Below are 27,928 nucleotides of genomic sequence, written 5' to 3'. Positions count from 1 at the left end.
GATAGTTTGAAAAGTCTCAAGCAATACAAGAAAAGTATTTTTTTAAATAACTTTAGGTGGAAGCCATATGCAATTTTACAGATAATTACCATAAAAGTACCAAAAATGCAGTATTAGCAAGTGAAAAAAAATGGACTTATCACTTTTTGTTTTAGCGTGGATGTGATGGTTACGGAGAAGGAGTGAAAAAATGGCATAACGTTCTATAACCACTGTTTCTGGTAAAAGAGGAATGACTAACAAATGGAACTGTTCAAACTTGTGAAGAAAATGTTGTGCAAATTCATTCACACTCCCAGAAATCTCTTCATTTTGCAGAATTTTGTAAAACAGTAGTTTGACTGCAAAACTATAAAACTACACGTTTTCAAACAACAACTTCACTGAAAAATGGACTTTTTTTCACTCAGAAAATTACTGACATTTTAGTGAGAAAAAATAATAGTGCCAGGGTGATAGAACTGAAAATGGTCCCATGTTCCTATGAGCATTTTGGGAAACAGGACCAGTTTTGATTTAGCAACAAAATGTTCAGTACTTGAGTACTTAGAACTGTATTGCAACCATTTCACCCCACTCTGCTAATGGGCATCCAAACTTAAGAAACACAATGAGGTTGTTTTCTACTAGTTTCACAAGAGCTTTGCAGATGCAACCCATTGTTGATTGTCTGTTACATTTCCCCCTGCTGTGACTGATTCATAAATAATATGAGTCTGCTACAGTAGTGAGGCAAGAAAGGGCTTTGTGTTTTTGCTCAAGCGGGGAGGTTGTGCAGTTAGTTCAGGAGGTCCCAGGTTTTATTGCCTAGAGTTATCAAGAGAGTCATTACACATACCTAGACTGCATGGTGGTGGTTTGTTCTCCACACATGAATATATTTCAGAGTTTGTTATTTGGAAGGGAGTAGGGTGGCCAGATCTTTCACTGGGAAGGCTACTGCAGTTGTGTTACATATTGGAATTTCTCACTGCCCTGCTCAAGATAGCGGAGGATTGCTTCCCTGCTCTCGTTCCTAAGATGGAAGAGCTCCAATGAAAGGAATTTAACTTCAGATGGGGTGCAGATATTTATAGATCTCACACACACCAGAAAGAGTTTGTATCTGTCCTGCAGAATGTAATGTTAATGGTATTTTTGCTGTCTGTCCTTGGGACTATTTGAATACTAAGCTGTACAGTTTGCTGTTTGGAGCAGGATGCCCATTCATGCACAGCACTCTCTGAATTTGGTTGCATGTACTTTAAAGTCAGTGACATTAATTCACATACCTATTTCAAAGACAGAGAAACTATCTGTTAAGGATTTTAAGTTAACTCTTTGCTTATTTTTATAGTCTAATTTTTACAGGACATTACTTCCTAAGAGTAATTGTTAAATCTTTTAAATAAGAAATTGATTGCTAAAGGTATTAAGCCATGCAGGATAATCCAGTCCCATAAAACCTTTGGATTCATGCCATTCCAGATGACCTGGACAACAGGGCAGTACTCTTTGAAAAGGCAGCGTTCTGCAAATAATAATGCTTAGTACTTACTATACACAGTCATTTTCATTTTCAAACCTTGACTGATTAATCCTCACAACATCCCTCTGATGTAGACAGGTAAGTATTATTACCCCAATTTTACTGATGCGGAATCTAAGACATAGAGGAGGCAACCTAAACTGGTTCTCTTTGAAGGAGCTAGTGCACACAAGTTAGGGAATGTTCCTTTTGAAGCTAGCTGGTCTTCAAAGCTGGCCTGAATTCTCATCCAGCGCAGCCCTAAGAACATAAGAATTGTCATATTGGACCAGACCAAAGGTCCATCTAGCACAGTATCCTGTCTTCCAACACTGGCCAATGTCAGGTGCTTCAAAGAACAGGGCAATTATCAAGTGATCCATCCCCTGTGATCCAGTCCCAGCATCTGGCAGTCAGCGGCTTAGAGGCACTCAGAGCATGGGGTTCCATCCCTGACCATCTTGGCTAATAGCTATTGATGGACCTATCCTCCATAAACTTATCTAAATATTTTTAACACAGTTATAGTTTTGGCCTTCACAACATTCCTGGCAACAAGTTCCACAGATTGACTGTACATTGTGTGAAGAAGTACTTCCCTTTGTTTGTTTTAGACCTGCTGCCTATTAATTTCATTGGTGACCCCTAGTTCTTATGTTATGTGAAGGGGTAAATAAAACTTCCTTACTCACTTTCTCCATGCCATTTGTGATTTTGTAGACCTCTATCCTATCACCCCTTAGTCATCTCTTTTCCCAGTTGAACAGTCCCAGTCTTTTTAATCTCTTTTTATATGGAAGCTGTTCCATACCCTTGATCATTTTTGTTGCCCTTCTCTGTATCTTTTCCATTTCTAATATACCTTTTTTGAGATGGGGCAACCAGAAATATATGCAGTATCGAAGGTGTGGGTGTGCTGTGGATTTATATAGTTACATTATGATGTTTACTGTCTTATTATCTATACCTTTCCTAATGGTTCCTAACATTCTGTTAGTTTTTTTGACTGCCGCTGCACATTGAGAGGATGTTTTCAGAGAACTATCCGCAATGACTCCAACATCTCTTTCTTGAGTGGTAACAACTAATTTAGATCCTATCATTTTGTATGTATAGTTGAGATTATATTTTGCCATGTGCATTACTTTGCACTTATCAATAGTGAATTTCATCTGCCATTTTGTTGCCCAGTCACCCAGTTTAGTGAGGTCCATTTGTAACTCTTCGCAGTCTGCTTTGGACTTAACTATCTTGAGTAATTTTGTATCATCTGAAAACTATGCCCTTGCTGTTTACCCCTTTTCCCAGATGATTTATGAATATGTTGAACAGCACTGGTCCCAGTACAGATCCCTGGGGGACACCACTATTTACCTCTCTCCATTCTGAAACTGACTATTTACACCCACCCTTTGTTTCTATCTTTTAACCAGTTACTGATCCATGAAAGGACATTTCCTCTTATCCCATGATTGCTTACTTTGCTTAAGAGCCTTTCGTGAGGGACCTTGTCAAAGGCTGTCTGAAGGTCCAAGTACACTATATCTGCTGGATTACCCTTGTTCACATGTTTGTTGACCCCCTCAGAGAATTCTAAGAGATTGGTGAGGCCTTTACACAAGCCATGTGACTCTTCCCCCACAAATCGTGTTCACCTATGTGTTTGATCATTCTGTTCTTTCCTACAGTTTCACCCAGTTTCCCTGGTACTGAAGTTAGGCTTACTGACCTGTAATTGTCAGGATCACCTCTGGAGCCTTTTAAAAAAATTGGCATCACATTAGATGTCCTCCAGCTGTTACAGAAGCTAATTTAAATTACATACCACAGTTAGTAGCTTTGCAGTTTCATATCTGAGTTCCTTCAGAACTCTTGAGTGAATACCATTTAGACCTGATGAGTTATTTTTTAATTTATCAGTTAATCCAAAACTTCCTATTGACACCTCAATCTGAGACAGTTCCTCAGATTTGTCACCTAAAAAGAACGGCTCAGGTGTGGGAATCTCCCTCACATCCTCTGTAGTGAAGACTGAGGCAAAGAATGAATGTAGATTTTCTGCAATGGCCTAGTCTTTCTTGAGTGCTCCTTTAGTGCCTCGATTGTTCAGTGGCCACACTGATTTTTTGGCAGGCTTCCTCTTCTGATGTACTTGAAAAACTTTTTGCTGTTAATTTGTGAGACTTTTGCTAGTTGCGCTTCAATTTCTTTTTGGCCTGTGTGACGGGGTTGGGACTCACCACCACAGTGCCTCCTACTGGTTGCCTCTGGGAATTAGCTCTGTCCAGTGGAGCGCCCCCTCCTGGTGGTGTCCCATCCGTCGTCTCACCCTCGGTTGGCGTGTCCAGACCCGCGTTGCTCCCAAGCTCGCGGCGTCCTCTTCGAGCCACTGCCCTCCGGCAGTGCCCTTTAGTCCATCCTCGCCCCCTTCCGGGGGTGTGTGTGATCAATCAGCTGCCTCTCTGCGTCCTGGCCGATGTGGCCAACTGCACCCTCAAAGTCACTCCCCTCTTGGCAGGGGGGTGGTGCAGCTCTAGATGACCGCTCCGTCGGCTGGGTGCAAGGCAAGGGGGGGAAGACACAGGCCCACCCACTACTCTGGGACCCAACCCAGGGACCCTCTAGTGGCAGCCGTCTTGCCCTCCTTCTCTGCCTCTATCTGTCCATGTCCCTGGGCCGCTTCCCCTTCGGCCCCTCGCACCGGCTAGGCCCTTCCCTTCAGGGCCTGCAGCCTGACAGACTCCGGGCTGGAGTTACCCTCTGCTCCCCCGGGCCTGCCCAGCACTGCGCTGCGCTGTCCCGGGTGCTAGTCTCCCAGCCTGGAGACAGACCTTCCCCTGTCGAAGGCCTGGGACAGACTGCCTGCTCCTGTCCTGAGCAGCCTTCTTATAGGGCTGAGCCTGGCCCTGATTGGCTTCCTCCAATCTGGGCCCTGATTGGCTCCCTATAAGGCCTTCCCTGATTGGCTTCCTGTCTGCGCAGGCCCACTGGCCTGCTGCAGCCCCAAATTCAGGGAGTGGGGCAGCCGCCCCACTACAGCCTGCCTAATTATACTTTTACACATGACTTACCAGAATTTATGCTCCTTTCTATTTTCCTTAGTAGGATTTCACTTCCAATTTTAATGCCTTTTTGCCTCTAACTGCCTCTTTTACTCTGTTCTTTAGCTATTGTGGCATTTTTTGGGTCCACTTACTATTTTTTTTCATTTGGGGTATACATTTAATTTGAGTCTCTGTTATGATGTTTTAAAAAAGTTTCCTTGCAGCTTGCAGGCATTTCACTCTTGTGACCGTACCATTTAACAAGCTTCCTCACTTTTGTGTAGTTCCCCTTTTTGAAGGGAAATGCTACTATGGTGGGCTTCTTTGCTATTCCCCCCACCCCAAAAATGTAAAATTTGATTATATTATGGTTGATACTATCGAGCGGTTGAGCTATATTAATCTCATGGACCAGATCCTGTGCTCCACTTAGGACTAAATCAAGACTGGGCTCTGAGGCCCCGTGAGGGTAGAGGGTCCCAGAGCTTGGGCTTTAGTCTGAACTCAAACGTCTACATGGCCCAAGTAGGCCCAAACCCTACAAGCCTGAATCAGCTGACCTAAGCCAGCTGTGGCCATATGGCTGTGCTGGGGAGAGCTCAGGATACACTCAATCGATTGCTCTCTTGCATTATGCCTCTGAAAGAAAAAATGCCTCCAGGCATGGGTTCTTCAGTGAAACTCCTCCCCATCCTCAGCGTGCCTCAGGATAAGGCTTAGCTGATTATGAAGTGTTCTGATCCATCCAAGATAATTCTGCAGCTCATAAATCTTTTAAATCTCTGCTGAATTTTGACAGTATTTAGGCATTAACTGAGGTGCAATCTAGTCTCTCACAGCGGGCCACCAGAGCTGTGGACCAAGTCCTGCCCTCAGCTACATCCAGCCACACCAAGGGGCATCATTTGTTACCAGAGAATCAAACATAGTTTGTGAAATGTGCCAACTGGCTGATCCTATCCAGCTAAATGAATACAATACATTCATCATAGATGCTAAACTAATAGCTAAAGCTTTAGGTGGCCAAATGACCCATCTGCATCACCAAAATGATCACTGTGGCATGGGTCAGCAACAGCTGGATGTCAGAAGGCCAGAGGTGAAATCTGGTTCCCACTGAAGCCAGTGGGAGTTTTGTGATTTATTTCAGTGGAGCCAGAACTTCACCTCAGGAATGTAACCACTATAACCACTCTCAACCAGCAACAAACTGGGGTTTCTCCTAAGATTTTATGGATTCCCTGAACCCCAAATGTATCAATATGTGGAGGGAAAATGCTAAATGTTTTTGAACCTTGTTAAAAAGACACTGCTACCCCATTTGATTTGATGCTGTGTGATCTTAGGCCTGGTCCGTGTTTAAGTTTAACTCCCCCCCACCCCCCCGGTTCAGCTCTCCTAGCAGTAGCGATAGCGCAGAGGTTGTACTGGTGGTTGCTGGCATTTTAACCACTGTATTATAGAGAAGTGCTCCGAGCGGGGTTACACAGCACACAGGTTAAAATGTCAGTGGCAGCCTGTCTACTCAGTGCTACTTCTGTAGCTACCGCCAGACATTGCAATAGGGGGTGTAACGTTCCCCTGGTGTTATCTGGACTAGTGATCTGCTAGGTCACTCCAATCCTTGACTCTGGGAGCCAGCCTTACTGCTCCGCTGTGACAATCCCTTCTCCCGGGCTGTTCACGCACAGCCTCTAGCATGAAACTGCTCCCAGCTACGTGAGTAAGCAGTTTTGGCCAGCCACTGCTTGGATTGTGCAACCAAATGACACTAGCCAATATCTCCGGTCCCAGACACAACCCTAGGAACCTCCGTCTTGCAGTGTCCAGTTATGCCCGCTGGACGCTGCAAGCTTATATGAGTTTGTCAATTTAACAAAGAAATTGATATGTACCAGGCTTGTTATCCCAAGGGGAGTCTCTGACACACTTCAAACCAAACGCACTGCTTCAGGTAGAATAAGCAAACAAATTTATTAACTACAAAAGATAGATTTTAAGTGATTATAAGTCGAAGCACAACAAGTCAGATTTGGTCAAATGAAATAAAAGCAAAACGCATTCTAAGCTGATCTTAACACTTTCCCTTATAAACTTAGATGCTTCTCACCACAGGCTGGCTGGTTGCCCTTTAGCCAGGCTCTCCCCTTTGATCAGCGCTTCAGTCGCTTGGTGGTGATGTCTGTAGATGGAGGTGGAAGAGAGAGGAAGAGGATGGCAAACGTCTCTCCCTTTTATCATGTTCTTTCTTCCCTCTTGGCTTTGCCCCTCCCCCTTCAGGGTCAGGTGAACATTACCTCATCGTAGTCTCACACTGACCAAAGGAAGGGGGGTGACTCACTTGAGAGTCCAACAGATCCTTTGTTGCTGCCTAGGCCAGTGTCCTTTGTTCCTGTGAGGCTGGGCTGGGTTTTTCCCATACATGCCCTGCTGAGGTGTGAACTGCCCCTCTGCTCCTGGAGAGTTTTGCCTGGACTTGTTTTAAGCCACAAGGACACATTTTCAGCCTCATAACTATATACATGAAATTACAACCTATAACATTACTATAACAACAATGCTCAGTGCATCATGAGCCTTCCGAAAACACCCGACATGACAAACTTTGCATTGGATACCACACAATCATATTACAAGGATGAACATGGGGGTGCAGGGTGTTCCCCTGAGATACAGAGTGTCACAGGGGAAATTTTAAGGAAACAAAGCCTAGCATAGACACAACTATAGAGTAAGTGAAAGATATATGGGAGGGCGGGGAAAGCATGTGAAACAGAAAATTAAAGTGTGGAAAGCCTGACATAGCTAGAGATTTGAGGAGAAAACCCTGAAAATGGTGGTTGTTAAAAGAAGATTAATGTTCAACCTTCATGATGCTAGTAGTATGGTGGCCATTAAAAACCCACATTTACCTACAGTTACCACTCAGTTGTATGTAGATGCTGCAGTTAGTCTCTAGACTAAGTATAGGGGGAAACGCAAACGACCCCTGTCTGGTAAGTGTTGGCAAATGTTGTCATGATGCCAGCAAATCTTGACAATGGTTAGGCTGTTGTACAGATTTCGCTGCCTGTCATGCTGACCAATATGGTCTCATTGTTTACCCTTATTTCCTCATCTGTTTGTATGCATCCATTGTCTCTTGTCTTGTACTTAAATTGTAAGGTCCTTGGGTCAGAGACTGTCTGTTTGATCTTTGTTTGTACATCACCTAGCACAATGGGGTTCTGGTCCATGACTGGGGCTCCTATGTGCTATGGTAATATAAATAATATATAATAATGAGAAATGTTGACATTTCAGTGGAGATCACTGTAACTTCAAGTGGCAGCATAAACTCAAAGGGGCATTGGAATTGCACCAGAGAGGAATCTTGCTCCAAATCTCTAGAAGCTATTGTATCTATACTGGGCTAATCCTGTTTTTTGTCATGTTCAAGGTCTATCTCTCTTAGGGTTTTCTATAGTACTCTTCACTATGATAGCTCCAATGAACAGCATAACTTGAAATCCAGATAATTTTTGCTACAATAAAAGTTGACATTTTTAAAAGAAAAATGGTAACAAATTAAGGTCCTCATGCTGAGCACTTGCATACTCAAAACTCCCCCCATGTAAATGCCTGTTCAATACATATCTGTGCTGGTGCAGTTGTTTCACTATGAGTTAACAGATGGTTCCTATACTGTGGTTGTGAAACTTGCCAATCTTAAATCAAGTATTCTGACTCTTAAGATCAAAGGCAACATAAATATAATTTAAGGTGACAATCCTTGGCAAAATACTCTTTGTGACTGATGGGGGAAATAGGTGTTGACATTACATGTAACTCATAAACATTTACTGTATGGCCTGATTATCAGCATGACTAGTCTTAGTGTCCTCGGGGTGAAATATTTATTGCTGTAGCGTTTTACTCTACAATTCCTTTTGAAATTAATATATTAGTTATAGCACTTATTTTGGGGAATGGCAAGCTGAAATTAAATCAGTAAGACTCTAAAGGGCTGCAGTTTTTTCCCTTTTGATAACTCCTTGAAGTTACATTCTCCTCCTCCATCCATGTGTGTAAACAGAAGTTGCCTGCTGGGGCTTAAGAATTCCTAGAAATGGAAAATGAAATCTGGGATGGCCTAAGGATTTGCATGGAGCCCAAGCTGCCAGAGTCTGAACGAGGCCTTTAGGGCCTGATTTAGCAAGGCACTTAAGCATGTGCATAACTTTAAATAAGTGAATGGTCCAATTGAAGTCAATGGGACTACCAGTGGCAGTCAGTTTCCAAGCAAACAGCTGAGCAGGCAAACAAGAGAGGCTAACAGGGAAGTTCCTGTGGATGTTTGCAGGAGGGAATGTAGGATATTTTTTCTACAGGGAGTATGGGAATTTTTGTCTACAGGGACAACTCTACATACCCAACAAGGGATTGCCAATGATGGAACGTTATCATGATCTGCAAGGGATGTGCCATGTTGTGGTCCTGCCTGAAGAAAGAGATGTCCTTTGCAAAAAGTGCAAGGTGATGGCTGTATTGGAGGAAAAGAGTCAAGATCTGGAAAGGCAGCTATTGAGCCTGTTTAGCCTTAGAGAAGCAAAAGAGCTCTTGGACAGCCAGATTGAGGCAGCACCGCTGCAGATCTATCTGTAGAATGAATAGATTTCCAGGGAACAGAAGAGAGTGGAAAACAGAGAGGAGAATTAGCTGTTTGTAACCAAGCAAAGACAGAGAAGCAGGATTTTACACAGCCAGAAGCAGATGGGCAATCTGTGCCCACCAGAAGAAAGAGGACTAGGTGAAATTCAATGCATGTAGAGATATCTAATCACTTTCAGGCACTTCATGCAGTAGCCACAAAGAATATATTGGAAGATTCAGCTGAAGGGAAAGAACAGGGATCTCCACAGGACACACCTGAGGATGGATGCTCAGCCCAGCTGTTGAGAATGTCAAGCATACCCAAATGAAGACCACAGACTTTCCAAAGAAGACAGACAAACCTCAATGAGGACTTGATATTAAGGAGAGTGGACAAGACATTCTGCAGGGGACAGAAGGACAGCAAGATAGTCTGCTGTCTTCCTGCAGCAAAGACAATACACATCATTGAAAAATTGGATGGGATTCTGAAGACTGTGGGCAAGAATCCATTGGTTATCATAGAATCATAGAAGATTACGGTTGGAAGAGACCTCAGGAGGTCATCTAGTCCAACCCCCTGCTCAAAGCAGTACCAACCCCAACTAAATCATCCCAGCCAGGGCTTTGTCAAGCCAGGCCTTAAAAACCTCTAGGGATGGAGATTCCACCACCTCCCTATGATGATATACATTGGCATGAATGACACTGCTTCATGGAGCATCGAAAGCATCCAGAATCTTAGAAAGAAGAGGAAAGGTCTAATGATCTTCTCAGGGATCCTTCCTTTCCTGTGAATGAGAGAATATAGACAGCAAGAAGATGCTGGACATAAACTGTTGGCTAAGTACGTGGTATAAAATAGAGCAGTCTGGTTTTATGGAACATTGGTCCACCTAAGGGGAGAGGAGGATATGTGACTTGAGCTATCTCCATCTGAATAGAAGGGGAACCAATCTTCTGGGTAGCAGACCAGCTAGAGTAGGTAGGAGAATTTTAAACTAGCATCTACAGGACAGGGTGCTAAGGAGGAAAACACAGTAAGCTCAAGCATAAAATTCATACTCAGGGTACCATGAATGTAAAAAATCAAGGCATCAGAGGATGTAAAGAGAAGAAATTCTTCAGTTGTCTACACACCAATGTTAGCACCCTGGATAATAAAAAAGAGGAATTAAAAATACTAATTTATTAAAAGAAATGTGATAAGACTGGTCTTACTGAAACCTGGTGGGATCATTCATGTGACTGGTATGTCAAAATCATTAGATACATTCTATTCAGAAAGGATAGAGTGGGTAGAAGAGAATAGGGGTGGTGGTACTTTACATTAAAGATACCATTACTGGCTTTAGAGTTACTGATAGTTCAGAAGGACAGGATCTGAAATGTTTATGCATCACGAACTAACTGATAAATCACAGGATCGGCACTACCAGGGGTCTGCTATAAACCTCAAATCAGATGAAGGAACAGATGGGCAGTTCTTTAAACATCTATGTACAACATGTAGAAAGAAAAATTATGTTATTGTGGGAGATTTCAGTCTGTGGAACATATGCTGGAGGTCTGATGCTACCCCTAGTTTCAATGAATGGTATAGGTTCGATCTAGACAAAGATGATAAAATTGTCAATCATGACGTAGAAAAGGCAGAAGTATTCAACATATCCGTCTGTTCTATATTTAAAAAGAAGGATGATGTATTCATATTATACAGCGATAATGAAATACTTTCTATTCCATCAGTAGCTATGAAGGATGTTAAACTGCAACTGTTAAACATGTTTAAATTTGCAGGATCAAATAACTTTCACAGAAGAGTAGTAAAAGATTGGCCAAGGAGCACTCTAAAATTAATGATGGGTTTTTAACAAATCATGGAACACTGGGAAAGTTCCTGAGGACTAGAAAAAGCTAATGTTGTTCCAGTATTTTAAAAGGAGTAAATCAGATGACCTGGAAAACTAATAGGCCAGTTAGCTTAGCATAGATTCTGGGCAAAATCATGGAAAGGCTTATATGGGATACAATCAGTAAAAATTTAAAAGATAGCATAATTAATGCTAGTTAATATGGTTTTATGGAAAATAGTTCTTGTTAAACAGACAGCATTTTTGGCTGCTAAAGGCAACTGGGTTGACATAATATTCTTACATTTCTGTAACCCACTTGACTAGAATTGGTCAAAAATTGTGTTCTTTTTTTTCCTTGCAAAATTTGGATTGTTTGGCAGAAATTAAAATACTGAAAAATTTCAGCCAAACCCCCAAATATTTCAATTTATAAATACTGTTGCAGTGCTTCATGGGAGTTGTAATTCAGGTCTCTCATCCTCCTATTCTCATCCATAGATCAAATGGAAATTATGGGCTTGAAGGAGAAATTATTGCTGAGGTTGTTTAACTTGTGTTATGCAGGAGATCAGACCAGATGATCATAATGGTCTCTTCAGGCCTTGAAATCTACGAAATCTATTAAACTGGTGCCTGAATTAATTCATTCTCTTTTCCCATTGCTAGAATGGGGACTGTGCTTTGTTTGCTTGCTTTTTTGGGCCTCCTGAGCAGTTGAGGATTAAGCTATGGACTTTCTTCCTTCTGGTCTTTTTGCCAAAGCGGGAATGGAGTGATGAGCTGCTGGCATTCCACAGAAACTCCTAAATGGCAGGACCTCAAGCACTTGTTTGTCTTGCTTGTGCTTAAGGCCAGCCCTGATGGCATGACAACTACTGTTGCATAGGAAGGAACTTTCATCATTGTAGTACAGTAGTGTAGGACCTGACTCCTCAGCCTTTATTCGGGTTGAGTAGCTCTGTGATTTGTCCCGCTGAGTTCAGTGGAACCACTTGCATGAATAGTAAGCACCAACTTTTGCATAACTTTAAAAAAGAGTATTTTTGTCTTTAAACTATTTTCCCCTCCATTCTATAGACATGCGAGTGAGTTTGTGAAGAGAGGAGCCAACAGAATAGGACGTATTTACAAGAAAGCTGTTTATAAACAGTTCACAGATGGTACCTACACGCAGGAGATCCCCAAGCCATCCTGGCTAGGGTTCCTCGGTCCAGTCATGAAGGCTCAAGAAAAGGATATCTTCGTTGTTCACTTAAAGAACTTTGCTTTCCGTCCATATTCTCTGCATCCACATGGTCTCTTCTACGACAAAGATTCTGAAGGTAAAAACCAGTTCTTAGCTTCACTCCACACCTGCCCCTTTTGCCCTCTCCTCCCTTGCCCTGTCCTCCTCACTCTGCTGCCCCTCTCTTTTCTTTCTGTTCCTAAGTAACCCCTGCCCCCACCCCACCCCAAAAAACCCAGTCGCGCTAACCTGATGTTTGCCACCATCACATTATTCACTCTATTTATGTGTTATACCCCTTCCCCCACCCAGTTGTCTGCCTTGTCTATTTCAGCAATATTGTCTCATTGTTTCCTTGTATTCCCCTGTCTTTGCTTATTTCTTTGCTTATTTCTTTGGGGGCAGGGACTATCTTTTGTTCTGTGTTTGTACAGCACCTAGCACAATGGTTCATGACTGGGACTCCTAGATGCTGCACTCATGCAAATAATAAATAAATAATCATTTTTGTTCTTTCTCAGTTCTCTTTTTCTACCCCCCTTCCCTTTGTGCAGTGAATATACTGGATAAGGGCCTGGTCCAAAGCTGATTGAAGTGAATGGGGAACTTTCCATTGACCTTAATGAACTTTGTATCAGTTCCTAATAAACTGACCAGTATCATTAACCAGTAACTTAAAAAAGGAAAATTATCATTTATTATGTTTTTCATTTTTAGAAAAATAGCTTCTTCCTGCCTTGCTTACTTTTCTTAGTAAAAATGTGAGACAGTCTAAATCCTCCTCTCTAGTCCATACGAGAGATCTTGGCTCCAGTGATGTGTTCTCTCAGGGGCAAATGACTAAGCTTCTGTAGCTCTTTGTGGGGCTATAACATGTGATGTCATTTGCACAAGGAGGGATATTGGTTTGAATGCAAAATTACATGCTGTGTGCATTTTCTCCTCACCTCCGTCATCAACATTGTCAACAATTTTAAGGCCAGCAGGGATAATTACAATCACCTAGTCTGACCTCTTGCATAACACACGCCATAGAATATCACCCAGTAATTTCTGCACCAAGCTCAATCATTTGTGGCTGAACTATAAGGTGAATTGAAAAATACTATTTCTTTTATCTTTTTTACAGTGCAAATATTTGTAATAAAAATAATATAAAGTGAGCACTGTACACTTTGTATTCTGTGTTGTAATTGAAATCAATATATTTGAAAATGTAGAAAAATATCCAAAAATATTTATAATAAATTTATATTGGTATTCTGTTACTGTGTGATTAAAATTGCAACTAGTCAGAACCATTTTTTTAATCTCACGATTAATTGCGATTATTTTTTTTTAATCGTTTGACAGCCCTAGTTGCCACTTATTTATAACTGAAAGAAAATCATTCAGATTCAGCATCACAGAAGTGTGTGAGACCTGACCTGGCTTCTTTGGACAGTTCCAGTGAGAAACTGCAAGATGCCGAGTTTAGCTAGAGGCTGTTTCTGTATCACAGTGGAACAATGTGTACAAAACTTTCATCATGAAACCCCAAAGTTGTGCCAGGGTCACCAAAAAGTTTTCTGAGTTTTGTGAACTTTTTAGCAAATGTGGGTACAAATGGGCCTGAATCAAAACTCCCCACCCAACACCCCAAATCTTGGAAGTATTTGAATTCAAAACCCAACTCTGTAGCTAAATTTTGAAAATGGCCCCTATCTGTTGTGACGGAATATACCCCTGTGCTCACACCCTACATACTATTGTAATAATGTTTGGGCGAGGTATGCCATGTGAGGTATCATTTAAAAAATCATAATTTGCTGATGAGTAATACCATGGCCGCATTGTATATGTGAAGTTATAAACATAACTTGAGATGTCTAAAAGTGTGTTTCCCAGATAAGTCTGGGGAGTGACCAAACCAGTTTCTCAGAGACAAAGGGCAGGCTGACAGCTCAGCCAGGTGTAAACAAGGCTGATGGACCATTTCTTCTAAAGGGCACCCTAGGTTACACAGCTACTTATTAGTCTGGATTGTGCCTCCGTAAATCACATCTGTGATAACAGGCTAGGCCAAAGCCCCAGATTTAAATACCCCAAATTAAATGGCCGTGAATAGGATGCTTCATGGGAGCGTATGCCTTCATCTGGGTGTGGGAGCCAGGCGCATGGGCCAGTCCTGCTGTCAGCTGAAGAGCTGCTATCGCAGATGTCTCAGGTAGCTTGTGCAGATTTTTATACTAGCAGCAGCAGGCACAGCTACTAGCATGGAAGCAGACAGAGTTTCTTTGATGTATCTTTCTGCATTGTGTATGCTTCTTTTATCTTTTACTCTTTAATCTGTAGAGGCAACCTCTCAAAACAGCTCAGGTGTAAATCAACATTACCAGTCTGTTGAACATGATGTCTTTTGAAAATTATACTTACTAATATTGTGATGGCTTTTTATTCTGGAGGCTATTCTCAGAATTACATCTTGATTTATAAATGATTCTGTGTTTGCAATTGCTGCTGTCATTGGTCTGTTTGTGAAATACGTTGTTAAGATATTTCCAAAAAATGTAACAAACAGAAGAAATTCCATACTTATCTAGGGTAACCCGTTTTTCCAATATGTTTGGCCTTAAACCCCCTTTTTCTTACATTAGGAGCCCTCTATCCAGATGGAACAAGTGGCAAAAGCAAAGAGGATGATATTGTTATTCCTGGTGGAAATTATACATATACATGGCCAGTGAAGAAAGAATATGCCCCCACTTTGGCAGACCCAACCTGCCTGACTTGGATTTACCATTCGCACATTGATACACCTCGAGATATCAGTTCTGGGTTAATCGGACCATTGCTGGTTTGTAAAAAAGGTACAGAGCTGAAAATACTGAGAAAGCCCCTCTGCCTGTTTTAGCTTCTTAATAATCGTTTTTGTTTACAGGTGTAAATGTTATGGGCTTGATTGTGTCCGTACGTAGCTCAAAGTAAGGGGCAGTTTATAGTTGTACCACTCTAGGAGCACCCCAGACTTGTAATTGTGGCTCAGGGACAATTCCCTTGCTGCTTCCCTCTTGCTCCAGAGGACAGTAAATTGTGACCAGCCTATACATCCACAGATCCTTGCCTCAGTTAGGGCAGAGGTTGCGTAGTGAGCAGTGCATTGCAGATGAGACCACATGTCTAAAAATGAGGACAAAAATAAATATTAAACAGCTGCCTCATTCACAGAGTATCATCCAGTCTGCCAACTGAACAGGGCAGTGGTTCTGTGGAAAAATGGCATGTGATCATATCATGAAAGACTGTCGTCACAGGCGCTGACTTTCTTCTTTCTGGGTGGGTGCTCCACCCCCTCTCTGCCCAGAGGCCTCACCCCCTCTCCACCCCTTCCCCTAAGTCCCCACCCTTGCTCTGCTTCTTCCCGCCCCTGTCCCTGCTCCGCCCTTCCCCTGAATGTGCCCTGCCCTCGCTCCGCCTCTTCCCGCCCCTGCTCCATTCCCTCCTCTCCACGCCTCTTACGTGCCACTGAACAGCTGGTCAGTGGGTAGCTGGTGGGTGCATCCACTATTTTTTTGCATTGGTGCTCCAGCCCTGGAGCACCCACGGAGTCGGCACCTATGACTGTTGTACAAGGGACAAGTGTTAAAGTTGTGCAGGCAACCTTAACATAACAGTTTTCAAGTACATAAAAGGTTGTTACAAGGAGGAGGGCGAAAAATTGTTCTTCTTAACCTCTGAGGATAGGACAAGAAGCAATGGGCTTAAATTGCAGCAAGGGCGGTTTAGGTTGGACATTAGGAAAAACTTCCTAACTGTCAGAGTGGTTAAGCACTGGAATAAATTGCCTAGGGAGGTTGTGGAATCTCCATCGTTGGGGATTTCTAAGAGCAGGTTGGACAAATACCTGTCAGGGATGGTCTAGATAATACTTAGTCCTGCCTTGAGTGCAGGGGACGGGACTAGATGACCTCTCGAGGTCCCTTCCAGTTCTATGATTCTATGATTTACAGAGTGCTTCAGTTAGAAACATTAATGTTTTTCTAATGCAGGCTTTTTTGTATGGAATATATCTTTATATGTTCATGCATGTCGAATCTTCAGTGTACGGGAATGTGCTCTGTACATCTGAAATGATAACCTGGCCCATGTATTTTACATACAAAATGTATGCCTACCTTGGGGCAATCTTTGTATTTCCTGAGGAAGAGGGAGACTTTGCTATGAAAGGGGCTAACCTAATCTCAAACCCAGCCTACCTCATTCGAGTGCCTCAGAGTCATTCTTCATAGGGTAGCCTATGAAATCGTCCCATCTGCCTGTATATGTGAAGCTGAATTAACATTCTCAGTATGGTCATTCATTCAAATAACTATGCTGAAATTGGTCTGTAAAAGTCTTGAAGCTTAATAAAGTACTTCAGAAATATTGTACATTCAGACTTACTGTAAGAAGAAATGTTAAAATTTAATTAACTCTGAGTTTATTTTTTAGTACTTTCCTGTTTGTTTGCTGTTTAGGAAGTTTAGATGACTCCTCAATACAAAGCACTGATGCTGCTAAAGGCTTTGCCCTGATGTATAGTATTGTAGATGAAAATCTCAGCTGGTACATTGATGCAAATATAAAAGCTTTCTGCTTGGACCCAACCACGGTTGACAAAGAGGATGAAGGTTTCAAGAACAGCAACAAAATGCATGGTGAGCAGCCACTATCAAGCACAACCTTGTCATGCAATAGCGACTAGACTGTTTTCATGTCTGTAATATATTGCTGTTCCTTATAGATGCTTTTTAGATGTCTTTCCTTTCTCTGTTAATTGGGAAGAAATGAAAGCATAGGCTGAGGGTGGGCCAGACTATTAACCCATTGTACTTACGGAAAGCCTCCCCTCAAGTCTATAAGCAGCATGGTATGTAGGGCACAGGATCTGAGGAAGGAAGCCTGGCTCCTGTGCCCATCACTACCACTGGCTTGCTATTTGAACTTTGGCAAATGGCTTCAGCTTCCCCACCTGCAAAAGAGAAATGATGAGACTGACCTTTTGTAAAGCATTGTGAGATGTAGTGCATAAAAACACTACTGGAAGTGGTGAGTGTCCAAGGCTCAAAAGTGCTTTACAAATAATGGGCCAGATCCTCAGCTGGTATAAATTGGCATTGCACTATTGTAGTCAGTGGAACGACAGCCCTTTGTATCAGCTGAAGATCTGGTCTAATGAAGTTAGCCTCTTTGCTCCCTGCAATGTAGGTAGGTGGCACTGTAGTCCCTTTGCATGTGGAGAAGCTGAGGTAGAGAGAGATTAACTTAATCAGTTTCAAATCTGAGTGCCCAGAGTTAGGCACCTAAACCCATATTTACACACCTAAATAAATGGCCGGATTTTGAAGTTAATGGAAATGTGGAATCCTCATTAATGGAGGCTTTTAAGAACAGGTTAGACAAACTCTTGTCAAGGATGGGCTAGGTATACTGGGTCCTTTCTGAGCACAGGGGGATAGACTAGATGACCTCTCAAGGTCCTGTTCAGCTTTACATTTCTATTATTCTATGATTTTCAGAGGTGTTGCACACCCACAGTGTCCATTAACTTCAAAATCAGGCCATTTATTTACAGATTTCAGTGAAAACGTAGCCTAAGTGGCTTCCCAAGATCACCCAGGAAGTTTGCAACAAGTAGCGATAGAAATCCAGGTCTCTTGATGCCCAGGCCTGTGATCTGACTGCAAAGTGCTCCTTCCTCTTTCCCACCTGGAACTATTGCCGCAATGTTTGCACTCTGGTTTTCAGTCGTAGCAGCCGCTCATCCTTTCAGAACAGTTCTTCAGCTGCAACTAATACATGCTATTAATTATTTATATCTGTATTATCATAGTGACTAGTCATGGACCAGGACCCCACAGTGGTAGGTGCTGTACGAACATAAACCAAACAGACAGTCCCTGCCCCCAAAGAGCTCACAATCTAAGTATAAGAAATAATAGACTAGATGGATACAGAGGCACAGACGGGAGGGCACAAAGAAATAATGAAACAATATTGGTCAGCATGAGGTCTCTGCACTTTAGTGGCCTAACCGTTGTCAAGTTTTTTGTAGGCATAATGGAAAAGGAGAGTTTTGAGGGGGGTTTTAACTGCCTAGCTTGGATATGGTCTCAGCATGGACATTCTGCGGGTTTATTTTAAGGACCAGGCATTTACATTCTTTAAATAAGAGTCACTAGCAATCTGTGCTTCTCCTTTGTATCTCATGGGTTGTGTTCTGTTTTGCTTTTAGCTATTAATGGTTACATTTTTGGAAATCTCCCCACCTTGGAGATGTGTGCTGGTCAATCCGTGTCCTGGTATTTGATTGGGATGGGTAACGAGATAGACATCCACTCTGCGTATTTCTATGGCCACACCATCGTTAACAAAGGCCACAGGGCAGACGTCGTCAACCTATTTCCAGCAACCTTCATTACAGTGGAAATGATTGCAGGGAATGTTGGGAAGTGGCTGTTAACCTGTCAAGTAAATGAACATTTACAAGGTACAGTGATACAGATCTGGCAAATCCTTCCAGGAAGATGCCAAGTTAGATAATTTATAGTACATATTTCAGACTAAAAAAGAGAACTCAATGAGCAGAAGTAGGATTGCAGGCCTACATTTTCCCAGGACATTAACATCTTACACTGACTTGTTTCATCAAATAAATCTCGTGAGTCTGATTTCGGTCATTGACAAAAAGCTATATGGTGCCAAATCATCAGCGAGTGTAAAACTTCAGTGACTCATGTGAGTGAGGATGATTCACACAAGAAGGGGTTGCCAGATCCAGCCCTACCTCAGTACTTTTGTGCATATTGGGGCTTTTGGTGAGCAATGAATGCAGGGTCAGGCCCTTTGTATGCGCTGTCTTGTAGAATATAGACTGAGGTGGGCAAAATTTTTGGCCTGAGGGCCACATCTGGGAGGGGGAAATTGCATGCAGGGCCATGAATGTAGGGCTGGGGCAGGGGGTTGGGGTATGGGAGGGGGTGCGGAGTGTGGGAGGGGGTGTGGTGTGCAGGAAGGGGCTCAGGGCAAGGGGTTAGGGCGCAGGAGGGGTGCAGGGGGCTCAGGGCAGGTGGTTGGGGTGCAGAAGGGGTGCGGGGTGCAGCAGGTGGCTCAGGGCAGGCGGTTGGGGGCTCAAGGCAGGGGGTTGGGGCGCAGAAGGGGTACAGGGTGCTGGAGGGGGCTCAGGGCAGCGGGTCTAGGTGCAGAAGGGGTGTGGGGTGCGGCAGGGAGCTGGGGTGCAGGAGGGGTGCGGTGTGTGGCAGGGGGCTCAGGGCAGGGGGTTGGGGTGAGGGGTGCAGGAGGGGTTCGGGGTGAGGACTCCAGCCTAGCACCGCTTACCTTGAGTGGCTTCAGGGGGGCTCCCTGCCTGCCCTGGCCCCGCGCCGCTCCCGGAAGCGGCCAGCACCACGTCCCTGCGGCCCCGGGGGGGGGAGACAGAGGGCTCCGCGCACTGCCCTCGCCTGCGGGTACCTCCCCCAAAGCTCCCTTTGGCCGCGGTTCCCCGTTCCCAACCAATGGGAGCTGTAGGGGGCAGTGCCTGCAAGCGAGGGCTGCATGCGGAGCCCTCTGTCGCCCCTCCCCCAGGGGCCGCAGGGACGTGATGCCAGCCGCTTCCGGGAGTGGTGCAGGTCCCATAGCGCCACAGGGGTGGCAATCCTGCGGGCCGGGTCCAAAGCCCTGACGGGCCGGATCCAGCCCATGGGCTGTAGTTTGCCCACCCCGATATAGACTCTTTTACACTTAAAAAAAGTCATGTCAGGTAAAACATTTCATACTTTTTCTGTTTAAAGAAATCTGATAAAAATGGTCTGTGTTTCTAGAAGGCCAGTGAGAGGCTTTTGCATGAAAGAACTTACTATTATTATTAAGTATTGTTTGTATTACACAAGACCCCATAAGCACCCAATTGGCTCTCCGTCTGCACTGTACAGACCTAATATAAGAGAAAGTCCCTGTTCCAAAGAACTTACAATCTCAGTCTGATCCAGAGACTCCCACTGGCTTCTATGAACTTTGGATGAGGCAATCAAGGCTTGATTCTGCAAGGTGCTGAGTGCCTCCCACAAGATGCTGCCCACCCTCTCCATTCCTACTGAAGTCAGTGAGAGGTGAGGATACTTCATACCTTTCAGGAGGTGCTCAGTGCCTCAAAGGACCAGACCCTAAAGGCCAGATTCTGCCATCCTTACTGAAATCAATGGGAGTTAAGCGCATAAATACCTTTGAGGATCTAGGCCTTTGACTAGTACCTTGCTCCATGAGTAGTCCCTTTGATTTCAATGGTATTACTTGTGAAATAATGTGCCATGCTAAAAAGAGTAACAGTGGCAGAATTCAACCCCATATAAACTGGGGAACTCTTTAAAAACATAAATTTGTCCAAACAATCCAAGTCATTTCTCCCAGTCCATGTAGTTCACCTTCCTCTACTGAAACTAATGTACATTAACTTTGCACCAAAGAGATGCCTGAAATGGTGAAACTTGCACTGTTTTAAGAACTGTTTGTGGATTTTTTCTACACTTTAGCTGGTATGAAGGGGCTGTATAACGTTCAGATCTGCCATAAAAATGTTTCTCAGCCTTCGTTGACTGGTCAGGAAAGAAGATATTTTATTGCTGCTGAAACCGTGCTATGGAATTACGGCCCTGAAGGCTATGATAAATTCACGGGGCAGGCCTTGAATACCACTGGCAGGTATGTGTCCCAGCTTTTCATTCAGACTTTTAATGTAAAGAGTATGGGTGGATTTTCACACCTCCGTAGCAGATTTGTACGCTGGATTACCATTCACTAAAATGGGTGTCCAACTCCCTTAAGTGCCTTTGACAATCTCAACCATTGTGTCATAATGTGAAATCTTTTTTTAAATTTCTGTTGATGATGATGATGAGATTTTATACTAGGATATTGCCCAGAGACCCTAATCAGGATCAAGGGCCTATTGTGCTAGGTGCTGTACAGACACGTAGGATGACACAGGTCCTGCCCTCTAATATTTACACTTGCTTATGTCTTGCCTTGAATTAGAATGTAACACAGAGTGAGCACAGATTTGTTAACTTGGTTTTCTAGATATACACCTCTACCCCGATATAACGCGACCCGATATAACATGAATTTGGATATAACGCGGTAAAGCAGTGCTCCGGGGGCGGTGGGGGGGGGCGGGGCTGTGTGTTTCACCTATAACATGGTAAGATTTTTTGGCTCCCGAGGACAGCGTTATATCGGGGTAGAGGTGTATTAATACATGTAACCGGCCCTTTCATGCCAAATAGTGTGCATCTCACTCCTTTGTGTTACAAACCCAATTTATATACAAACTTTGCGCACCCATGAAATGTAATCAGGTGAAGCCCTGATGAGCCACACCTGGGTTGAATCAGGTGATTCCAGGGTAAAAGGTAGCGGGAGCAGCAGGAGTGTCAGGTTGAGAGAGTAAGCATAAGACAGCAATGCCAGAGCTCCAGCTAGATGGGTGGGGCTTACGGTTTTGGACTCTGTGCAGGGGACTCATTGAGGACTTTTTGGATTCGTTTGTGATTAAGGACTCTTGAGGTTTGTGTGAACTTTATTTGACATGAAATCAGTCCCAGAAAGGGCTGCTGTGAGCCACAGCAGAGACTGTCTGGAGTGTGTAAGGGTATGTCTGCACTGCAATTAGACACCCGCAGCTGACCTGTGCCAACTGACTTGGGCTCATGGGGCTCGGGCTAAGAGGCGGTTTTACTGCAGTGTAGACATTCAGCTCTGGGACCCTCCTATATATTCATAGATTCATAGATTCTAGGACTGGAAGGGACCTCGAGAGGTCATCGAGTCCAGTCCCCTGCCCGCATGGCAGGACCAAATACTGTCTAGACCATCCCTGATAGACATTTATCTAACCTACTCTTAAATCTCTCCAGAGATGGAGATTCCACAACCTCCCTAGGCAATTTATTCCAGTGTTTAACCACCCTGACAGTTAGGAACTTTTTCCTAATGTCCAACCTAGACCTCCCTTGCTGCAGTTTAAGCCCATTGCTTCTTGTTCTATCCTTAGAGGCTAAGGTGAACAAGTTTTCTCCCTCCTCCTTATGACACCCTTTTAGATACCTGAAAACTGCTATCATGTCCCCTCTCAGTCTTCTCTTTTCCAAACTAAACAAACCCAATTCTTTCAGTCTTCCTTCATAGGTCATGTTCTCAAGACCTTTAATCATTCTTGTTGCTCTTCTCTGGACCCTTTCCAATTTCTCCACATCTTTCTTGAAATGCGGTGCCCAAAACTGGACACAATACTCCAGCTGAGGCCTAACCAGAGCAGAGTAGAACGGAAGAATGACTTCTCGTGTCTTGCTCACAACACACCTGTTAATACATCCCAGAATCATGTTTGCTTTTTTTGCAACAGCATCACACTGTTGACTCATATTTAGCTTGTGGTCCACTATAACCCCTAGATCCCTTTCTGCCGTACTCCTTCCTAGACAGTCTCTTCCCATTCTGTATGTGTGAAACTGATTTTTTCTTCCTAAGTGGAGCACTTTGCATTTGTCTTTGTTAAACTTCATCCTGTTTAACTCAGACCATTTCTCCAATTTGTCCAGATCATTTTGAATTATGACCCTGTCCTCCAAAGCAGTTGCAATCCCTCCCAGTTTGGTATCATCCGCAAACTTAATAAGCGTACTTTCTATGCCAATATCTAAGTCGTTAATGAAGATATTGAACAGAGCCGGTCCCAAAACAGACCCCTGCGGAACCCCACTCGTTATGCCTTTCCAGCAGGATTGGGAACCATTAATAACAACTCTCTGAGTACGGTTATCCAGCCAGTTAAGCACCCACCTTATAGTAGCCCCATCTAAATTGTATTTGCCTAGTTTATCAATAAGAATATCATGCGAGACCGTATCAAATGCCTTACTAAAGTCTAGGTATACCACATCCACAGCTTCTCCCTTATCCACAAGACTCGTTATCCTGTCGAAGAAAGCTATCAGATTGGTTTGACGTGATTTGTTCTTTACAAATCCATGCTGGCTGTTCCCTATCACCTTACCACCTTCCAAGTGTTTGCAGATGATTTCCTTAATTACTTGCTCCATTATCTTCCCTGGCACAGAAGTTAAACTAACTGGTCTGTAGTTTCCTGGGTTGTTTTTATTTCCCTTTTTATAGATGGGCACTATATTTGCCCTTTTCCAGTCTTCTGGAATCTCTCCCGTCTCCCATGATTTTCCAAAGATAATAGCTAGAGGCTCAGATACCTCCTCTAGTAGCTCCTTGAGTATTCTAGGATGCATTTCATCAGGCCCTGGTGACTTGCAGGCATCTAACTTTTCTAAGTGATTTTTAACTTGTTCTTTTTTTATTTTATCTGCTAAACCTACCCCCTTCCCATTAGCATTCACTATGTTAGGCATTCCTTCAGACTTCTCGGTGAAGACCGAAACAAAGAAGTCATTAAGCATCTCTGCCATTTCCAAGTTTCCTGTTACTGTTTCTCCCTCTTCACTAAGCAGTGGGCCTACCCTGTCTTTGGTCTTCCTCTTGCTTCTAATGTATTGATAAAAAGTCTTCTTGTTTCCCTTTATTCCCGTAGCTAGTTTGAGCTCATTTTGTGCCTTTGCCTTTCTAATCTTGCCCCTGCATTCCTGTGTTGTTTGCCTATATTCATCCTTTGTAATCTGTCCTAGTTTCCATTTTTTATATGACTCCTTTTTATTTTTTAGATCATGCAAGATCTCGTGGTTAAGCCAAGGTGGTCTTTTGCCACATTTTCTATCTTTCCTAACCAGCTGAATAGCTTGCTTTTGGGCCCTTAATAGTGTCCCTTTGAAAAACTGCCAACTCTCCTCAGTTGTTTTTCCCCTCAGTCTTGATTCCCATGGGACCTTACCTATCAGCTCTCTGAGCTTACCAAAATCCGCCTTCCTGAAATCCATTGTCTCTATTTTGCTGTTCTCCCTTCTATGTAGGACCCTATGTCTCAGGGTCCTACAGCCTGGGCTCTAACCCAAGCCCAGAAGTCTACACTGCAGTGAAATAGCCCTGCAGCCTGAGGCCCATGAGCCTGAGTAAGCTGCATGGACCAGCCATGGAGTTTTGATTGCAGTGTAGACATACCCTAAGGCAGTGGTGGGCAACCTGCGGCCCGTGGGCCATACGCAGCCCGTCAGGGTAATCCGCTGGCGGGCCGCCAGACACTTTGTTTACATTGACCATCAGCAGGCAAGGCCGCCCGCAGCTCCCAGTGGCTGCGGGGTTTGCCGTTCCTGGCCTAGGGGAGCTGCCGGAAGCAGCAGCCAGCACGTCCCTGCGACCCGCGCTGCTTCCCGCAGCTCCCATGGGCCGGGAACGGTGAACCACGGCCACTGGGAGCTGCGGGCGGCCGTGCCTGCAGATGGTCAATGTAAACAAACTGTCCCATGGCCCGCCAGTGGATTACCCTGACGGGCTGCGTATGGCCCACGGGCCGCAGGTTGCCCACCACTGCCCTAAGGTAAGGGGCCTAAGAGGGGGCCAGTAAGGGCAGGGTACCTGTAATGGGACCCCTGGCCATGAGGGAGTGCTCTGTAAGTGACCACATCACTACACCTCTCATCTAAAAAATGACTCCTCCAGTTGCTCTACACCCCAACGCAACACTGGAGCACTGGTTCAGTACACACACCTTGTTGAAGGAAAAGGCCTGGGCAGGGACTATCGAATAGTGGAAGTAAATGTGTGGCTACTCAGGTTGTGTTGGTGAGAGGGTTTTGGCTTCTTTGACAATGAGCTGATGTTCCAGGAAAGAGGATTACTGTGATGGGATGGGCTCCACCTATCAAATAGTGGGAAGAGCATCTTTGGACATCGTCTGGCTAACCTGATTATTTTATTTGGCATATGCAATCTGGTCAAGCCAAACCACAGCATTCTTATCAACAGGGTTCAAGGCATGAAGACCTCTAGGAAGTGGAGTCATTTTGCAGTCCTCACCAATGCATGTCATGGTTTGTGGCTGCCCACATTGACATGGTGGACTGTCTCTAAAATGCCACTGAAATTCTGCTGCAACACAAATTCCATGTCCGGTACAAAACCGGTTGAGAAGGCTCCATTGCCTTCATGGTAAATCAAACGCGAGTTAACGTTGAGTTGGGTCCGAGACAAGATAATTATTTGTCACTTTCTCTGCGCACCATGAAGCTTGCCACGTGTCCTGTACCGTAAATCCTTTACCTTGTAAATTTATCCACAACATGCGCTGTGAAGGCAGACAACCATATGCTGGATTAAACAAGGCTTTAGTTAACAGTAGATGTGGCGTATTACACAGTTTTGTCATGAGCTTTGCTACACTTTCCTCTCTGCAAACACTGGATGGAATAATATTGCAGAGAACCCATAACCATGGTAGAGGAGTAGTTTTAAGTGTGCCTGAAATAATATGCATGGTGAAATTAAGTTATACATCAAACATCCTTGTGTGAGATGAGCAAGCCCATACTGGAGTGCACTACTCTGCTGCTGAGTAACAGAGTGCCATGGCTGAAGTGCATAGCATTTGGGTGTTGGTGCCCCATGTCATTCTGGCCAGTTTTCCGAGCAGGTTGTTGTGCCTTTTGACCTTAGTCGCTGTCTTTTTAAGATGGTCACAACTAAGGTCAAAACGCGCAACAACCTGCTTGGAAAACTGGCCGGAGCAACATGTGGTGTCAATGCCCAAATGTTACACACTTCAGCCTTGGTACTCTGTTACTCAGTGATAGAGTACTGCAAACTTGATAAGGAGAGCTTTAAACTAGGTCCTACAGGGGATGGTGACAAAAATCCATCCAATGTGCATCCAGGCTCAAATAATGAATGACAAGGGAAAGGGGCTAATTTCTGGAGAAGAGACTAGAAATCACAACTGCATTGAAAAGACAAGAGGAAAAGCAAGAGGGCAGTCAGCAAAATATCTTCGATGCCTGTATACAAATGCAAGGAGTATGGGGAACAAGTGGATGAACTGGAAGTCATGGTATATGAATAAAATTATGACATAATTGGCATTACAGTGACTTGGTGGGACAATTACCATGATTGGAGTACCAGCATTGAGGGCTATAGCTTGTTCTGAAAGGATAGGTATGGGGAAAAAGGAGGAGGTGTTGTGCTGCACATCAAGAATGTATACACTTGCTCCGAGTTCCAAGAGGAAGTGAGCGACAGACCTACTGAGAGTCTCTGGGTGAGGATAAAAAGGGAAAGAACAACAGCGATGCTATGGTGGGGGTCTGTTATAGACCACCACATCAGGGAGAGAAAGTGGATGAGTCATTCTACAAGCAGGCAACAAGACTAACTAACACACATGAGCTAGTATTAATGTGAGATTTTAACTTTCCTGATATCTGTTGGAAGACTATTACAACAAAACATAACATGTCCTGCAAATTCTTAGCATATGTCAGGGACAATTTTCTCATTCAGAAAGTTGAGGAAACAACTAAGGGGTCATCCATTTTGGATCTGGTTTTGACCAAGAGGGATGAATTCGTTGCGAACGTGAAGGTAGTCAGGAACTTGGGAGGAAGTGATCATGATCTGATAGAATTCAAGATCCTATGGAAAGGAGGACATGAAAACAGCAAAACAAGGACACTGGAATTCAAAAAGGTGGATTTCAACCAACTCAGAGAAATAGTAGGCAAGTTCCCATGGAAATACCAATTAGGAAAAAAAGGAGTCAAAGGGGGCTGGCTGCCAAGGCTGGCAGTTCCTAAAAGATGTAATACTGGAGGCTCAACATCAAGCTAGTCTGACTCAGAGAAAAGATAAGAAGCACCATAGGAGGCCAATGTGGCTGCACAAGGAGCTTTTTAGCTATCCAAACCCCAAAAGGGATACATACAGGAAATAAAAGGAGGGGCATGTCACTAAGGAAGTATACATGGGAATAGCGTGAATGTGTAGGGAAAAAATCAGGAAAGCCAAGGCAAAGAATGAGTTATAGCTGGCAAGAAATATTAGAGACAACTAGAAGGGGTTCTTCAAACACGTCAGACGAAAAAGAAAAATCAAGGATGGTGTGGGTCAACTGCTCAATAGAGAAGGTGAGCAGCCAGCATGGATTTACTAAGAACAAATCATGCCAAACCAGCTTGATTTCCTTCTTTGACAGGGTAACTAGTTTGGTGGATGGGGGAATGTGGTGGACATAATATACCTGGATTTCAGCAAGGCTTTTGACACAGTCCCACATGACATTCTGATAAGCTGGAGAAATGCAGGCTTGACAGACCTACCATTAAATTGATACATAATTGGTTAAACAACCACAAACAAAGAGTAACTACTAGAGGAATGATGTCAGATTGGAGGTAGGTCCCAAGTGAGGTTCCCCAGAGATCTGTTCTGGGTCCAGTGTTGTTTAATATCTTTATTAATGACATGGATGTAAGAATAGAGAGCATACTGACCAAATTTGCAGATGACACAAAGGGGGCGTTGCCAACACTTTGGAGGATAGAGCTAAAATTCAGAGGGATCTTGATAAATTGGAGAACTGAGCTATAGACAACAAAATGAAATTCAACAAAGACAAATGTAAGTTGCTACACTTAGGGAAGAAAAACCAAATGCACAAATACAAAATGGAGGATAACTGGCTTGGCAGCGGCACTGC

The 27,928-nt window shown here is 43.7% G+C and overlaps 1 protein-coding gene across 1 annotated transcript in view; it reads left to right on the top strand.

Annotated features, from left to right (window-relative positions):
- The window catches only part of HEPHL1 (hephaestin like 1), a 63,632-nt gene that overhangs the window by 3,101 nt on the left and 32,603 nt on the right, over positions 1–27,928 (top strand). Inside the window, exons 2-6 of the mRNA XM_065409870.1 lie at positions 12,117–12,361; positions 14,901–15,113; positions 16,761–16,940; positions 18,518–18,772; positions 20,811–20,979. Of these exons, the coding sequence (XP_065265942.1) occupies positions 12,117–12,361; positions 14,901–15,113; positions 16,761–16,940; positions 18,518–18,772; positions 20,811–20,979 (1,062 nt within the window). The remainder of the gene's footprint in view (positions 1–12,116; positions 12,362–14,900; positions 15,114–16,760; positions 16,941–18,517; positions 18,773–20,810; positions 20,980–27,928) is intronic.

The sequence above is a fragment of the Emys orbicularis genome, chromosome 1 (assembly GCF_028017835.1).
Source record: "Emys orbicularis isolate rEmyOrb1 chromosome 1, rEmyOrb1.hap1, whole genome shotgun sequence".
NCBI lineage: Eukaryota > Metazoa > Chordata > Testudines > Emydidae > Emys > Emys orbicularis.
This window is presented reverse-complemented; position numbering and strand designations above follow the sequence as displayed.